At 36.3% G+C, this 18050-nt stretch overlaps 1 protein-coding gene across 1 annotated transcript in view; it reads right to left on the bottom strand.

Annotated features, from left to right (window-relative positions):
• Window positions 1-18050, bottom strand: part of PIEZO2 (piezo type mechanosensitive ion channel component 2) — a 427386-nt gene that overhangs the window by 197650 nt on the left and 211686 nt on the right. Inside the window, 2 exon segments of the mRNA XM_036009325.1 lie at window positions 14033-14246; window positions 15490-15700. Coding sequence (XP_035865218.1) covers window positions 14033-14246; window positions 15490-15700 — 425 coding nt within the window.

An 18050-nucleotide genomic window follows, 5' to 3' on the forward strand; every position in this document is an offset into this window, starting at 1 on the left:
GAAGCATTTACAATTGTATAGACTATGTCTTACTAGCAGTAATAGTAAAGTGACAGTCTTGTGGCAGAATCGATGAGGTCTAGATAACAAGAATAAAGAGTATAGAACTTTGAGAGGTGTATTAATGGAACACAGATGAAGGATAGTAACTTATCAACACCTTGTGACTGAGATACCAGGGGAACCTATCAACTGACAGTATAACCAGACAAGCAAAGAAGATTATACCGAAAGAAAAAGAATACCAAAATATTATTAAAATTAGAAATGTCGGAAAAGTGAGAAAAAGATAATACAAATTTACAGTAACTTGCAAGATTAAAAAAAAGGAAAGAAAAGCATAAGATGTAGTGCAGGAGAGAAATTTGGAGTGGAAAGAATAATATTAGGTTGAATGGAAGAGAAATTTAAGGGATTGCGAGATAAAAATAATAAGAATCGAAAAATAAAATGTCACATAAAACACAAGATAAAATCAATCAACCAACAACAACCAGAGAAACCAAACAAAACCAAACAAAACCAAACAAAAAAAAACCCCCAAAACCCAAACAAAACAAAACAAAAAAAACCTCTTGTTGGTTTCTAACTGGCCAGACCAGTTTTTCTGATCTTGCTGGCTTCAGCTGGCTGAGGGACCTTTGAAATGCTTCTCTCTCTCCCAGCCAGATCTCAGCAAGTCTGTCAGGTACCCTGGGTGCTCCCGAACACACTGGCGCACGAGAGTCAGTCTTCCTGACGGTGCGCTAGACCAGCCGTTTCCAGCTCTGTGTTCCCCCCGTGCGGGTGTTGGTGCCTTTCCTGGCTCCCCTGGTCAGGCTGGCTGGAAATTTCTGAGCCACTACTGTAGGAACTTACCAAGTGCCAAGTCCCTCCTGGGATTGCAGCGCCGGATTCCGGCCTCCCTATGGGGCTCGAGCCGAGCCTGGCCTGGCTCGTACTCTCCACTGATCTGCACTTCCACCCGGCTAGGGGTGCTGGCGCTCCTCCAGGCTGCCTCTGGTCCTATCGGCTAGAGGCCCTCACTTCTCCCCAGTCTCTGGGCAGGTGTTCATATTCCCTGGGTGATTTTTTCCCAGTCCAACTGGCCAATCTGTTCCTTCTAGCAACACGTTCTCCCCTGGAGTTGCTCACCCCCGTATTCAGGGGAGGGAGCAGCGACTTCCCTCTCCTGGGAGCCCTGGGGCAGACCCCGGAGCACCGGGCGGGCCTGGGGTCTGCACATCCCTAGACCCTGAGCTGATCCCTGGGCCCCTTTTGTCCTGTAGCAGACTCCTTACCGTCTGGTTTTCCAGTGAGTGCAATAATTTTTGATGTCCTGCTTTCAAAATTGATTGGGTAACCTAGCCTACTTGCTCTGTTTCTCCACCAATCCGCGAGTTTCCCCCCTCTTCACAGAAGCCGAGAAAAACACTGCCTAGAGTAAAGCCACCATCTTCCGTCTTCCCCTGTTTCTTATGTCTTATAGCTTCTTCAAGAAATATCTCTATTTTTCTTATTATGTGGCTAGATACTTTCTGGACAGACTATGCACATGTGCACACACACACAAATATAGATGTATATATAATTTCAACTTAGGTTTGCTTAAGGAATATGTTTTGTTATACAGAGAGAATACCAAGAAAGAGCATTAAATAGTGTTAAATTTTCCCAGAGCCAAGACTGGTTTTCTGTATCAGTGATAAAATGACAGTGGTCAGACTTTTCATGGAAGATGAAAGAAGAGTTACCCTGGAATGGATTTCCTAAACTACTAGATGCCATATAAACTGGAAATCAGCAGATACAGAAAAATATTACTTACCAGCCCTCAGTTTATTTAATTAAAAAATCTCACTGTTGATGCTTTTTACACACACACACACACACACACACACGAACTACAAAAAGTAGAACTAACATTTCTTAACTGTTTTCTGGTTGCCAGGTATGAGCAGATTCTGTGTGCATCATCTCATTAATATTGACCACAATACTCTGGAGAAGGGAAAGTAGCACCATTTTTAATGTTAGGCTGCCCAAATTAAAAAGTACTCAAACTCTCTAAATAATAAGAGATAAACCTGGTTCCTGAGAAAGATACTGAATATGAAAAAAAAATCTGTAATTCCTTCAAAAGTGAAAGCTTAACGATGTTTATTTTAACTGTCAGGGATAAAACTATTCTTGAGCTTTCTAAGTAAATAAACTTAAAACCATCATTTGTCTCAAGCAAAACTAAATATTTGCCAGCACCATACTTAATGAACCACATATGCCATAACCTCTTTCATTTCTTGCTGAACTGGATATTTAATAACTGGAGGACATGTACTATAGAACATGGCAGCAAGATTGCATTAAAATTGGCAATGAATTTTCAGGGAAATAATTTTCACATATATCTTACAGCCAGTGGCCACATCCAGGACTGGGAGTTCAGTAAAAACTGAATAAGTTTTACATTATTTTGATACATAAGCAGAAAAATACAAAGATTTTAGAAGACAGAGAGAAAACCAACTTGGACAGGGATTTCCTGAAAGGCCACTCTGTTCAGCATCATTAGAGCCCAAGAGTGCTGAGGCCCCAAACCAGAAGCTAGTGGGGAGATACATACAAGTGTAAGGAAGCAAGTCTGTACAGCTTAGTTGCCCAGAAGATAATTTTTGTTCCTCACAGAAGAAAACATACAAGGTTTCAGAAGGAGGTGCTCATGCTAGGTTTTAGGGAAAGAGTATGAATGAGCAAGATAAGGAAGCAGAGGAAGAACATTTCCAGTGAAAGAGATACACAAGGTATAGAGTAGCTTAATGTGCTCAGGAAACTATACATGTGATGCCAGAGGAGGCTATCATTTTTAGATATGGGGAAGTAAATCTAAACAGGAAAAATATTTTATGTGTGTTAATATAAAAACTACAACAATACCTGGCTGGTGTAGCTCAGTGGATTGAACGCAGGCTGCGAACCAAAGTGTCATAGGTTCGATTCCCAGCCAGGGTACATGCTTGGGTTGCAGGCCATAACCCCCAGCAACCGCACATTGATGTTTCTCTCTATCTCTCTGTCTCCCTCCCTTCCCTCTCTAAAAGTGAATAAATAAAAAATCTTTAAAAAATTACATTTAAAAACTACAACAATAAAATCAGTTCCTTTAAAATAATCACCTCACATTGTCAAGTTCTGGATATACATTCTCTTATTTAATACAACACTCACTCTGTTCTGAGAAAGGCACTATTTCATTCCTGTTTTGTAGATGAGGAAACACAAGTATAGAGTGTTAGCTAAGTCTTTACCCAGGTGCTCTGTCTAGACAGTAGCAGGACCAACATTAAATCTTGAGATGTTAAACTCAGAGAATGCACTTTCAAACATTAGCATAATCCCCTCAATATCACCTTATGAGAGAGTAGACCTCATTTTATCTTTGATAGCACTTAGGGAAAAGGTTCTTACCTGTTACGGCATGCATGCAGGTGAGCTACTCTTGTAAATATGAACCCTATAGAATGAATTTGAACTGTCAGGTCAACCAGGAGTGTTCTATGTCCCTACAGAGAATAGGGCAGATTCTCTATGAAAACTGAAAGGGAGACTTTTCCTGGTAGATGCCCTCAATAGGCAAAAGGTGAGAAATCTGGACTCCAACTTTTAATCATGGCTAAAATTCTGAAAGGTCAGATTGGGAAGTTTAATTCTATGGGTTAAAAAGACAACCTGTGCATAAGCTTGTCTACCTGGTAGGTACATAAGCTTGTCTACCAGTCAGAAGAAGCTGCTTTTGTATATGGCACCAGGTGACATGTTTGGATAGGACACCCATTTTCCAGGGATTCGGGGTCCACAATACAAGTGACCATGAGGTATATAGAATTGCCTGAATGGGCTCAGGGGTTCAAGTATTCATGTTCTATTGATTTTTCATTTCTCTGTGAAAAGTCATTAATTTTCTTTTGACTCATATTTTTTACCTTTCAGATGAGCACAATGAACTAACTGTGTATGAGACCTGTAGAACAAGTCACTTAATCATTAAGGATATTTTTGAGAGAAAACAAAAAGGTTGGTTATCATATCAAATGACTGGTCCCACTCCCACAGGCAGTGGCTGAGGTTCCAGAGAGATACCTCAGCTTCAAGGGGCTGCCCCTGAAAAATGTGGGGTCTAAACACAAAGCCTGGCTTCTCAGCCCATAGCACCAGAGCTGGGAAGAGGTGCCCACATAAAATCTGGTTGTGAAAAGCAGTGGGGTGTCTTTCCACTAGAAAGAGACCAGAGTCCACTAGAAACATAGGCACACTCTTAAAAGGTCAAAGAGGAAAATTTCAATCATAGTCACTTACCTTGGGCTCCAGTGAAAGGTCGGGGTAGAGAAAACTAGAGACACGAGAGGAGAGACTGGAGTCTGTGGCTCTGGGGAGGGAGCTGAAGGGATCACAACTAGGATGCCTGTGCTAATGCTGTAGATGCCATCTTTCTTATGAAGTGCACTACCCTTCATGCAGCATCAGCCTAGGAGAAAGTAACAGCCCCACCCTCTGGACTCCTTCTTACCCAACGCTGTGAAGTTTATGCTCTCCTAAGGAATACAGCCAAAGGCTCATTCAGTGATTGAGCCTAACAGGAAGCTAACAGGCAGCTAGCAGGCAGAGGCAGGCAAAGGTGGATCTCCAGGTGTCTTGGGAATTGCTGACTTGTTGGGGGGCCCAGTGCTGGTAAGAGCCAGCCTTAATGAGCAGCTTGGTCCTTCTTGCATGCATCCAGGCCCACAGAAGCAGTCATAAACTGTGGATCACTTCTAGCTCTAAACAGGTTGCTGAGAGCTGATCACAAGTAGCATCTTACATTGACTTGTACAAGAGTCTCTCCCAAGAGGCCCAGAACCAAAACACCCAGTGGCCAGCTTCAGACATAAGAGCAGGATCCAATAAGCTTCACAAACAGCATATCTAAAAGGAGATCTTTGCAGGCACCAAACACTGTGCAGGCAAATTCCACTTCATGTGGTCAGCACATGCACAGCAGCTCACACACCATGCTTGAGGTTGAGCCCCATCAGTAAACTCAAGGATTGTTTGCATGAATGAACAAGTAAACAGCAATCAAGACTCAATTATAACAGGAAGACCTACATAAACCACAAAAGGAACCTTCTCAGGTGATCAAAGAGACTGTACCACTGAAACCCACAGGACACTGACTAAATAAGACAGCTTCACAAAGACTTGAAGTCACAGCAAATTTATCTAATACATAGAAACAAACACAAAGAGGTCGTTAAAATGCAGAAGAAATAAAACAGGCCCCAAATGAAAGAACAGGAGGACCCTCCAGAAAAAGAGCTAAATGAAATGGAGGCAAGTAATTTATCAGATGTAGAGTTAAAAAAGGACCACTCATAAATAAAGAATACCATATTTAAAATTAAGAATACACTAGAAGGAATAAACAGCGGGTTAAATGAAGAAGAGGATTAAATCAGCAATTTTAGAAGACAAGGTAGAAAAAAACACCCAATAACAGCAGCTAAAAGAAAAAAATTAAAAAGAAAGAAGATAGTTTGAGTCCTTTGGGACAACATGAAGTGTAACATCAGTCACATTATAGGGGCACCAGAAGGGGAAGAAAGAGAACAAGGGATCGAGAACCTATTCAAAGAAATAATGACTAAACTTCCCTAACCTGGTGAAAGAAAAAGACACACAAGTCCAGGAAGTTTAGAGAATCCCAAACAAGATGAATCCAAAGAGGTCCACACCAAGACATAACATAATTAAAGTGGCAACAAATTTTTTTAAAAAAGGAGAATCTTAAAAGCTGAAAAAGAAATACAGTTACCTACAAGGGAGCACCCATAAGACTGTCAGCGGATTTCTCAACAGACACATTTCAGGCTAGAGGAGATTAGCATGAAATATTCAAAGTAATAAAAATCAAGGACCTACAATCAGGACTACTTTACCCAAAAGACCATCACTTAAATTTGAAAGAAAATTAAGAGCTTTCCAGACAAGAAAAAGCAAAGGAGTTTGTTACCACCAAACTAGTATTATAAGAAATCTTAAAAAGCTTGCTTTACGAAAGAAGAAGGAAGAGGAGAAAGAAGAGTGAGAGGAGTAAGAGGAGGGTGGAAAGAGGAGGACATAAGAAAGTAATTAAAATAATAAAATAGCAATAAATACAAACCTAAAAACAATCACTTTAAATGTAAATGGCTTAAAATCTCCAATCGAAAGACATAATCTTAACCCTAACACTAATCCTAACCCTGGACTGAATGACTTCACACGTGAATTTTATCAAACATTCAAAGAACTAACACCTATCCTTCTTGAACCATTCCAAAAAATTCAAGAGCAGGGAACACTCCCATGCTTATTTTATGAGGCCAGTATTATCCTAATTCCAAAACAGATAAAGACACTGCAAAGAAAGAAATTACAGGCCAATATCCCTGATAGACACAGAAGCTAAAACCCTCAACAAAGTATTAACAAACCGGATCTAGCAATACATTAAAAAGATCATACACCATGATCAAGTAAGATTTATTCTGGGGGTGCAAGGTTGGTACAATATTAAAAAATCAATAAATGTGTTATGCCACATAAGTAAAATGAAGAATAAAAAGTACATGATCATATCAATAGATATAGAAAAAGCATTTGATAAAATTCAGCATCCACTTATGATAAAAATTCTCAGCAATGTGGGACTAGAGAGAACATACCTCAATGTGCTGAAGGCCATATATGACAAACCCACAGCTAACATCATAGTCAATGGACAAAAACAAGCATTTCCTTTAATATTGAGAAGAAGACAGGGATATCTGCTTTCACCACTTATACAACATAGTAATGTAAGTCCTAGCCACAGCAATCAGACTAGAAGAAGAAAGAAAAGGCATAAAAAATCAGAAAGGAAGAAGTAAAACTCTTATTATTTCCAGATTACATGATACTGTATGTAGAGAACCCTAAAGATTACACTGAAAACTGCTGAAATTGATAAATTAATTCAATTAAAAAGCAGGATACAAAAAATATATCCAGAAACCAGTTTCACTTTTATACACTGATATTGATGGGAAGTTAACAAAACAATCTCACTCACAATTGGTTCAAAAAGAACAAAATACCTAGGAATAAATTTAACCAAGAACATAAAAGACCTGTACTTGGAAAATTATAAGGCATCAAAGAAAGAAATTGAAGAAGATACAAATGAGTGAAAACATTACACTGTGTTCATGAATAGGAAGAATTGGCATCATTAAATTGTCCATACTACCCAAAGCAATCTACAGATTCAATGCAATTCCTATCAAGATACAAAATAGCAACAGCAATCTTGAGAAAGAACAATTTGTAGAAAGCATCCTTCTGAATATCAAGCTATACTACAAAGCCATATTAATAAAAGTGGAGGTAAAGGGGGGAAGGGTTTTCAGGAATATGTATAAAGGACACATGGACAAAACCAAAGGGGGGTAGGATCAAGAGTAGGAAGTGGGGATGGCTGGGATGAGGAGGATGGTGGGGGGCAAATGGAGACAACTGTACTTGAACAACAATAACAAAATGTTAAAAAAGTAAAATAAAAACAGCTTTGTACTGGTGTGAAAACAGACATGTAGATCAATGGAACAAAGAAGTATCTCCATGCCTTTATAATCAGTTAATATTTGACAAAGGAGGCAAAAAAATGCCATGGGCTAAAGATAGTTTATTCAATAAATGGTGTTGAAAATATTGGATAGATATGTGAAAAAAAAAGAAAGTAGAGTTCCTTCCTACATCATATGCAAGAATACACTCAAAATGGATTAAAATTAAATGTTACACTTGAAGCTATTAAAATTCTAGAAGAAAACAGACAGTAATATCTCATTTTCATAAAAACACACACATGCATAAGAAATACACTGAAACAACTGTAATAGCATAATCAATAATATATATTAAAAAAGAGAAATACACTGAAAAATATAGACCAAAAATAAAGTGTTTATTTTGGGGAGGTAGAATTACAATTTTAAATTTTTTTATTCTTTTTATTTTTTCCTTTTTATTGCTTATTGGGGTGACACTGGTTAACAAAATTATACAGGTTTCATGTGTATGATTCTACAACACATCATCTGTACACTGTACTCTGTGTTCACTACCTGAAATCAACTTTCCGTCCATCACCATTTATCTGCTATAACCTCCCCCAACTCCCCTCACTACCCCTCCCCCTGGCAATCACCATACTTTTGTTCATGTCCATGATATTTTTCTCTTTTTTTTCTTTTTTGCTCAATCCATCCATACCCAACCCCACCCCCTGCAGCTCTCAGCTGGATTTCCATCTATGAGTCTATCTCTATTTTGCTTGTTATTTAATTTTGTTCATTAGATCCCACATATGAGTGAAATCATATTGTACTTGCCTTTCCCTGATGGGCTTATTTTACTTAGCCTAATGCTGTCCTTTTTATGTATGCTGTCACAAAGGGTAAGATTTCTTTCCTTCTTTTTTACAGCAGAGTAGTATTCCAGTGTGTAAATGTACCACATCTCTCTTATACACTCATCTACTGATGAACACTTGGGCTGCGTCCAAATGTTGGATATTGTAAACAATGCTGCAGTGAACATAGTGATGTACATATTTTATTCAAATTACTGTTTCTGGTTTCTTTGCATAAATTCCCAAGAGTGGAATTTCTGGGGCATAAGGCAGCTCCATTTTTAATTTTTTTAGGTAACTCCACACTGTTTTCCACAGTGACTGCACCAGTCTGCATTCCCACCAATGGTGCAGGAGGGTTCCCTTTTCTCTACATCCTTATCTGTACTTGTTGTTTGATGGTTTATTGATGATACCTATTCTAACACATGCATCAATATCTCATTGTGATTTTAATTTGCATTTGTCTGATGATTAGTGACATTGAGCATCTTTTCATATGCCAATTGGCCATCTGTATGTTCTCTTTGGAGAAGGGTCTACTCAGGTCCTTTGTCCATTTTTTAATTGTATCATTTGGGGGGTTTTGGTGTTTAGTTTTATAAGTTCTCTCTAAATTTGGCTATGAACCCCTTATCAGATATTTCATTGACAAATATGTTTTCCCTTTCAATGTTTTGTCTTTTTATTTTGTTGGTGGTTACTTTTGCTGTGCAAAGACTTTTTAGTTTGATTTAGTTCCATTTGTTTATATTTTTCTTTTGTTTCCCTTGCCTGAGGGGATATATAAAAAATATTGCTATGAGAAATGTACAAGATTTTACTGCCTATATTTTCTTCTAGAACTTTTATGGTTTCAAGTTTAAAATTTAAGTCTTTAATTCATTTTGAGTTCATTCTTGTATATAGTATAAGAAGGTGGTCTAGTTTCACTTTTTTTGCATATATCTGTCCAATATTCCAACACCATTTATTGAATAGACTATCTTTACTCCATTGTACACTTTTGCTTATTTTGTCAAATATTCATAGACTATAAAGACATGGGATTTTTTTCTTGGCTCTCTATTTTGTTCCATGATCTGTATGTCTGTTTTTAAGCCATAATCATGCTGTTTTTATTCATGTGACTTTTTAGTATAGTTTGATATTTGGTAGTGCAATCCCTCCAACTTTGTTCTTGTTAAGATTACCATTGCTATTCAGGGTCATTTGTGATTTTATACAAATGTTTGCAATATCTTTTCTAGTTCTGTGAAATATGTCATTGGGGTCTTGATAGGAATTGTGTTGAATGTGTAGATTGCTTTGGTTAGTGTGAACAATGTAATGATGTTACTTCTCCTACCCATGAACACAGTATATGTTTTCACTTATTTATATCTTCAGTTTCTTTCTTTGGTGTCTTATAATTTTCTGAGTACAGGTCTTTTACATCCTTGGTTAAATTTATTCCTAGGTATTTTGTTCATTTGAAGCAATTGTGAGTGAAATTGTTTTCTTAGCTTTCCATTCTGATAGTTCAATATCAGTGTATAAAAATGCAACTGGTTTCTGAATATTTATTTTATATCCTGCTACTTTTCTAAATTAGTTCTAGCATTTTTTTCGTGGTATAATCTTTAGGTTTCTCTGTACACAGTATAATTTCATCCGGAAATAATGAGGGTTTTACTTCTTCCTTTCCAATTTGTATACCTTTTATTTCTTCTTCTAATCTGATTGCTATGGCAGGGACTTCCAGTACTGTGTTGAATAAAAGAGGTGAAAGCAGATATCCCTGTCTTGTTCCCAGTCTCAAGGGAAATGCTTGTAGTTTTTGCCCATTGAATATGATGTGGGCTGTGGGTTCTTCATTTTTTATTATATTTTTCCAAACAATCATCCAGAACTGTATATTAGTCTAATGATAAACAAATCAATTTATTTTTTAAAAAAAAGTATAAAGGATACATGGACAATAACAAGGCAGGGTGGAACCAGGAGGGAGGTGGGGAAGAGCGGGGGGGGGGTGGGCTGGGATGGGGGTAGAAGGCAGAAAACTGTAGTTGAACAACAATTAAAATTAAAAAAGAGTACCTGTCTTAAAATAAATATTTAATATTCTGTAAAAAATAATAATTCACACCAGAGTCTATCTGAAAGCTGATGAGACAATAGAAATAGCTTGGATTGTTTTAAGAGATCAGTCACATCCAGCGCTGGATATAGGCTGGAGTATCTGTGATCATGAAACTTGTGACAAACAACCATGCAAGGTAATTTTTTTTATAACTTCTTCCAAATCAAAACTTGGAGTTAAGCCCTGGCTGGTGTAGCTCAGTGGATTGAGCATGGGCTGGGAACCAAAGTGTCCCAGGTTCGATTCCCAGCCAGGGTACATGCCTGGGTTGCAGGCCATAACCCCCAGCAACCGCACATTGATGTTTCTCTCTCTCTCTACCTCCCTCCCTTCCCTCTCTAAAAATAAATAAATAAAATATTTTTAAAAAACTTGGAGTTAAAAACAATGCATTGGAATTATGTCTTATAAAATTATTGTTTTAAAAATGTAAATTTCCAATATATCATGGACTACAATGCAATTTCCTATTGCTGCTGCATTAATGGAGTGAAGAATTTATAAGGCAGTTTATATGAACATGTATTTATTGCATAGTGTAGCTCAAACTGTCTATATTTTGCTAAGCAAACTAACTTCTAATGACTTACTCTATGATATCACAGTAATGAACCTGTCAAACTGTTTAAAGGGATTCTCTAAAAAATGTCTGTAAGAAGTTATATTGTAACTTTAAGTTTGTGACAATTCAAATGAAAATTAAATATGATGTTATTACGCTATTAGGACTGAAAGGATTGACACCATAAGTTGGGGAGCCTGGTCTTGTTTAGCACATTTTAGAGTACATCTTTTGAGCTCAGAATGGTTTTTATATTTTTACATGGTTGGAAAAAAATCAAAATAAAAATAACATTTCACAAAATGTAAAAATAACATGAAATTAAAATACTGGTGTCCACAAAGTTTTCCTGGAACCTGGCCACACTCATTCTTTTAAATCTTGTTGCATGGCTGCTTTTCACTAGGATGGATTCCTGAAAGAATTGGGACAGAGGCTGTAGGCCTGAGAGATCATAAAATATTTACTAATTTATCTTTTATAGAAACCATATTTTCAAGTTAGCTCTAAAATTTTCTTTGTATTTCTTATCATCAGTCTGTAGATGGAAGAAAACATTCTCAAACTGGGTGTAGCTGGGGGTGTGGGGACTGTTGCAGTATAGAATATATTTGCATTTCTAATTAAATCATCCCCTAAAAGCCCTTCCAATAGTACAAAATGTTTACTTCTATGCATTCTGTTAATAAACCAAAAATTAAACATCTAAAGAAATCAAGGATTCATTTAGTCTAGAACTAATATCTATATTGAAATTTAGTATTTATTTACTCCTACCTAAAATAAATATTACATAAATCTGCACCATTAAAGGGCTTTCTCTATTGAAGTACAACTGAGACATAAAATCATAACATATTTAAAATTTTAAATGATTATTTGATGAAAGTATAAATTGTGAAATGCTTACCTCAATCAAATTAATTAACATTAAATGTGCAATATAGTATTATTACTTATAGTGACCCTGCTGTATATGAGATCTGCAGAACTTATTTAACTTATAACTGAGTTTCTACTCTTTTACGAGCCTCTCCCTATTTCCCTCACCCTACTGCCCTGGAAATCACCAATCTAGTCTTTGCTTCTGTGAATTTGACTTTTTTTGTTTAGGTTCTACATATGTGATACTACATAGTATTTGTCTCTCTCTGTCTGACTTATTTCATTTAAGCACCTATATCGCTTCCCAGAAGTATGTGAGAGAGAATTCTGGAACTGTTTTCATCTCACCTTGACATTCTCTTCTACCATTTCTGTTCCTTTTTCTATTTTCTGTAATTTTTAATTATGAAATTTTCCACACAAAAAGAAAATTTTAAATGGGACAATAGATAATCCAGTGCCAATCACAAAGTTTAAATAATTTTATCTTTCTCCACCCATGTTTTTGCTAAACCAGTAGAAAGTTAAAGACATCATGATACTTTATCTCTAAATAATTCACCATGTATCTCCTAAAATAATGACATTTTTCTGTGAACCCACAATGTAATCATGCACCTGAGAATTAATAAAAATCCTATACTGTGCTAACCAATGAATAGTGAATACTGAAATTTCCTCATGTAACCTCAAAATGTCTTCTAGAGACTTGTCATTGAAGCATGATATACTTTTGTGCTGATTTTAGAGAAGACCACATCATTTGCCTGCTAGAATCCACATTTTGGATTTTTTCTATTTTCTTGTGGAGTCATTTAAATTACTTTTCTATTTTTTATATTTTCTGTAAGTTGGAAGTTATGTCCAAAGACTTAACATTATGATGCTGTACACCTCATAATTCATCACATCCAGAAGTGTGAAATGTTGAGCTACCCCCAGTTTTGATCAACTGGTAAAGAAGCTGACCACCATTATAAAGGTTTTCTTTTACTTTTGCAATTAGCAAACACTCAGTGATGTTATACTTTGTCATTATTGCAAATATCCTTCACTGCCAGAATCTTTTTAAGTAATGGTTTTAGTTTGCAACTTGAAACAAGTATTTCATTAAGAACTCATAAATGGTAAATTTCTAATTCTATTATTCCTTTTCCTTTCATTAGCTAGAACTATTCTGTAAAGAGGAATTTTCCTTCATTAACTAAGAATGTCCTGGAGCTCCTCTAAAATATCAAAGTAGCCCTGACCAGTTTGTCTCAGTGGGTTGGGTTACATTCCTCAAAGGGAAAGGTTGCTGGTTGTTAACTGGTCTGGACACGTGCCTGTGTGGCCAAGTACCTAGTTGGGGGTGTGTGAGAGACAACCGATCAACATTTCCCTCGCATATTGATGTTTCTCTCCCTCTCTTTTTCCCTCCCTTCCTCTCTCTCTAAAAAATAAATAAATAAAATCTTTAAAAAATAAACTTCAAAAAAGTCAAAGTAAATTCTGGATTCTTTAATTCCCATTTTCACAGTAAGAAGTTATTGTAATAGTAGTCTCTATTTGAAGCAAATTAGATTTCTGTTTTTCTATCTCTTCTCAGCATGAACTCATGTATTTTTACTTTTAAATTTTTAGAATCAATTATTGATTGATTCTCAATATGCCCTCTACTTGACCCATGAGAACTCCTTCCAGCTGGATGCTTTAATGTGTTGTTATTATTCTTTGATATGAAGTGTTCTTCCTGGATCTCCTTCCACAGCTGAGACCATATATCTGTCCCACTTGCTACAAACAGCAGCTTCCCCTCTTTCCTGTCCCAGCAGCATCTCAATATAAGTAGACCTGCTATTACTTTCTTGACTGTGTCATTTAATAAATTTAAAACACTGTACTGCTTTCCCCAATCCCCATCAACCCTTTGCTTAACACATCAAAGATATCAGTAAGAATTCCTGAAAGTTCAAACAAGATCATAAAGGGGTGGTCACCTCCCCTTGAAATGTCTTAATAATTTCTCTTCTCTTACCTTGCATAGTAGTCATTGGGTGGAACGGCTTCTTGAAAGAATTGGAACTGGTATAAATAAAGTCCAATCAGGTGTCCTGCGGTGAAGATGGCCAGGAGAACACAGAGACAGCTGAACAGTAATGGATCAAATGTCCGGCACCAGGACCACCAGGTGCACAGACCCAAAAATACAAAAAAGTAGACAGATGAAGTCAAAGATGGCAGCATCATACCTAAGGAAGAAGAAATACAATCATGAAAAATTGCATAGAACTAGAAAATCATTTGCTACTCAGAAATTGCAAGCACCGGAGATTATATAAATTTCCTTCATGTGTTTTAGGTATTGATCATATTTTTCAAATAATCATATTTTATTTACAAAAATTAGAATTAATGCTGTTTTTATTATGAAAAAGTCATACAAAAGTGATATTTATGAATATGGGGAAATCTTAGATGATGAAAAAAGTCTACCTATGGTATTTAGCTGAGTAAACATGAACTTTTTATACCAGTAGAATTCAGCATCTTCTATTTCTCCCTATAATTTTTCAGAAATGCTGTATGTCCATTCCAATTTTCCTTGGTACCATTTTTAAAATAATGATTTACCTTTTTTCAGTTAACTAGGATTCATGATAATAATACGTTCTGTGGTAAAGTCTCACTAAAATGTTGTCCTACCTGACAAAATCTGATTTGCACTATCACCAAAAGGGAAATTTCCTTTACAGGCATTTAAACATTTTCAAGGAAGGGACATTTTGAAGTGACTGCTCATTAAAATATTGGATTGTTTCTTGAGAAAGTCTATTCTCTTCTCCACTTTTTAAATTTTTCTATTAAAAACAGTTAAGTTGTTTCATCTTGTGAAATATTAACTAGACAGTATTTAACAAACTTTACAGTAGCTCTGGAGCAATGATGAACAGCAAAATGGAAGAAGGGAAAAGGCTGAGATAACATAATTATGGTATAAGCAGTCCGTAGCCAAAATTTAAAGGAAGTGGGTGTCTGTTAGAAGATTACAATCTAACTTAGAAAGAAAAACAATAAATCCTGGGGAGTTAAATTATGATTACTAATGAATCAACATAATCAGATATGTCCTCAGAATGTTCCTGTGCAGACCTGGGTGGGTACATTAAAACTGTTCATTATAGCAGGTCACCATTCACAGGCTCTAAGGAAAAAGTATGATTGTTTTTCTGATCAACACATAGAAAATGATGTCACTTAACAGATATGGAAAAGATTGCTTTACAGAGGTTAAAAGAAACCATTTAAAAATGTAAAAACTAGAATTATACCAGAAAAAGTATTTTTGGGGGTGTGTGGCCACTTTTATAAAAGCTATAGTTATTTTGGTGTCATGAGATAGAATTATTTTCCTTCTTTATTTTCTCTTTGATCGTTTCTTTCTTTATTTGTCAAAGCATCATTTGTACTCCACCCAGTACTGGAAACTCTCACCTGATGAACCAAGTAAAATAGTCACAACAACTTTTCCAGCTGTGGTTATCATGTTGCCAATAAACTCCTTAAGCTTGGAAGCCACAAAGGCAAGCCTGCGGAAGACTTTTAATTTTGTGCTTTCTTCCATCTCGCCTTCAACACCATGTCTTTCATCTAAATCCTCTTCATAGATCAGTGCCTCTTCTGAATCTATTTTTTCTCTTCCAGCCTAAATTAAAAAACAAAAACCAGAAAACAGAATAGTCCAGAATTCTGCCTATTCACACAGCAGATTATATGGTTTGTAATTTATGGGTCAATGAGATGATTTCAAAAATCTGGAAAAAATGCAGATAACCACTTAAGTCTCTCCCACCCAGGTCTCTAGATAGTTCCTGTATAAGTCCAAGGAATTCTAATTTTTACTGCAGAAGTAAACAGGAAACACTCCCAATCATAGGGCCCCTAAAAGCATGTAATCCTCCCAAAGTGAACTCATTTTTATGCATGGAATAAGAAACTGTCTAAAACATCTATTAATAATCTTAGCTTTCATTAATCTGGGTCTGGTTCCTGAAATTTACAGAGATTGCCAGCACGGCAATGGGAGGTTTAAGTATTCATGGCTTTAACTGAAAAGGTGAACCAAATCACAGCTTAGAAAATCTCTTTTTCTTCAAAGTTTATTTTTATTTATATTTTAGTGTTTCCTGACCATGGGAGGATGAGTGGTCTAGAGCTAACTATACTGTCACTCCCTGCCCTATTCTTTTAGAGGATGAGAGCTGGTTAAATCCTGGACAGTTCAGTGCCTCAGTACAATCATGAGAGATTAAGGGAAGAAACACATGTGCAGAACATACATATATTTCCATGTACTATTTAAACTGGGTATACTAGGGTGGTTTTTTTGTTTTGTTTTGTTTTATTTTTAAAGATTATATAGGAATTTTTTGGCTAATTAGAATCTTTCCCTAGAAGGATTAGAATTTTCACAGAGGAATTATAATAGAAACCATCACCTTAAGACAAAAGGAGGCTGTTTTAGATGTATGAAAGTTTGTTTGCATTTGTCCCCAGGCTTCCTATTTTTAGCCAGACTGGCTTTGGACTCTGGTTATAGAACCAGCAGGGTTTTTAGGCTCAGCTCAGACATCTGTTTAAGGCTTCAAGAGTGGAGCCTGGCCTCTCCCTTTTCCCATTTTAAAGGTCTTCCTTGATACATTCAGTTTAGATATTTACATAATATTCACTAACAGTATCTGAACTTCTAATCATGTCCAAGTCACTGATTGGAGGCAGGCATAGGAAGGTTGGTACAAAATTCAGGTAAGTGCTGAGTGGACCTGAGGACTCTTAGATCTTATGCTTGCCTAGGAAAGTACAGGCCACTTGTGATCTGTTGGCTACAGATACACCCTACCACCCAACATACTCACAGAGACACACATAAATTTAATTCCAGTCCTATTCAAGTTTATACACCTAAATTGTGTTCCACTGTATTCTATCATGACACATTTGTATTTTTTCTTGAAAGAAAAGAGATTTCTCATGCTTATTCCTTAAGATTTTTCTATCTGTACAAAGCCTTGTATATACTGGTATCTCTAGTAAAAGATGCAGTAATAAACATGTAAATAAGTAAAAAATAGACAAGCTAAATATCTCAAGTAGTAAGTGCTAATCAGAGAATTAAAATAGGGTGACATGATTGTGAGTGACAGGGTTATTTTAGATTCTGAGGTCGGGGTGCCTCTCTGAGGAGGTGACATTGAATTAAGATCTGAAAGTCACAAAGTCACCAATCATATGAAGAATTTTACATAAGAATATTCCAGGTGGACAGAAGAGCTGGTCAAGGATGGATTGTGGGTTCAGAAAAAAGGCACATGTCCCCAGACCTACTTCTTCTACGTCCTTATCCTTCCCATTGTCCGCTGATGACCCCATTCCATACTTCACTGAGAGAAGAGGGGTAAACTTGGGTGAATTTATCAGCCCACCTTTCTAAAGCCCACTAGCAATTCTACTTCTGGGTATTTATCCAAATAAAATAAGAAAACTAATTCACAAAAATGTATGCACCCCTATGTTTATTGTAGCATTGTTTATAATAGCCAAGATATAAAAGCAACCTAGTGTCCATAGATAGGTGATAATGAAGATACACACACACAGTGGAATATTACACAGCAATATTACACAGCAAGAGTAAAATCTTGCCATTTATGACAACATGGGTGGTTCTAGAGAATATTATATTAGGTGAAATTAAGTCAGACAGAGAAAGAGAAATATGGTTTCTCTTTCACTTACATGTGGAATCTAAAAAAAAAAGAACAAACAAAGCCAAAAAAAGATTCATAGAAACAGAGAACAAAGAGATGGCTACCAGAAGGGAGTAGGTAGGGGATAGGTGAACAGATGAATGGGAATATAGCCTATAATATTGCGGTAAGTTTACACGATGACAAATGATAAATAGAATTAGTGGGGTGATCACATTGCAAGGTATAAAAATGTCAAATTACTATATTGTACACCTAAAACTAATATAGCCAATATAATATTATATA

This window comes from Phyllostomus discolor, chromosome 9 (assembly GCF_004126475.2).
Source record: "Phyllostomus discolor isolate MPI-MPIP mPhyDis1 chromosome 9, mPhyDis1.pri.v3, whole genome shotgun sequence".
NCBI classification, from domain to species: domain Eukaryota; kingdom Metazoa; phylum Chordata; class Mammalia; order Chiroptera; family Phyllostomidae; genus Phyllostomus; species Phyllostomus discolor.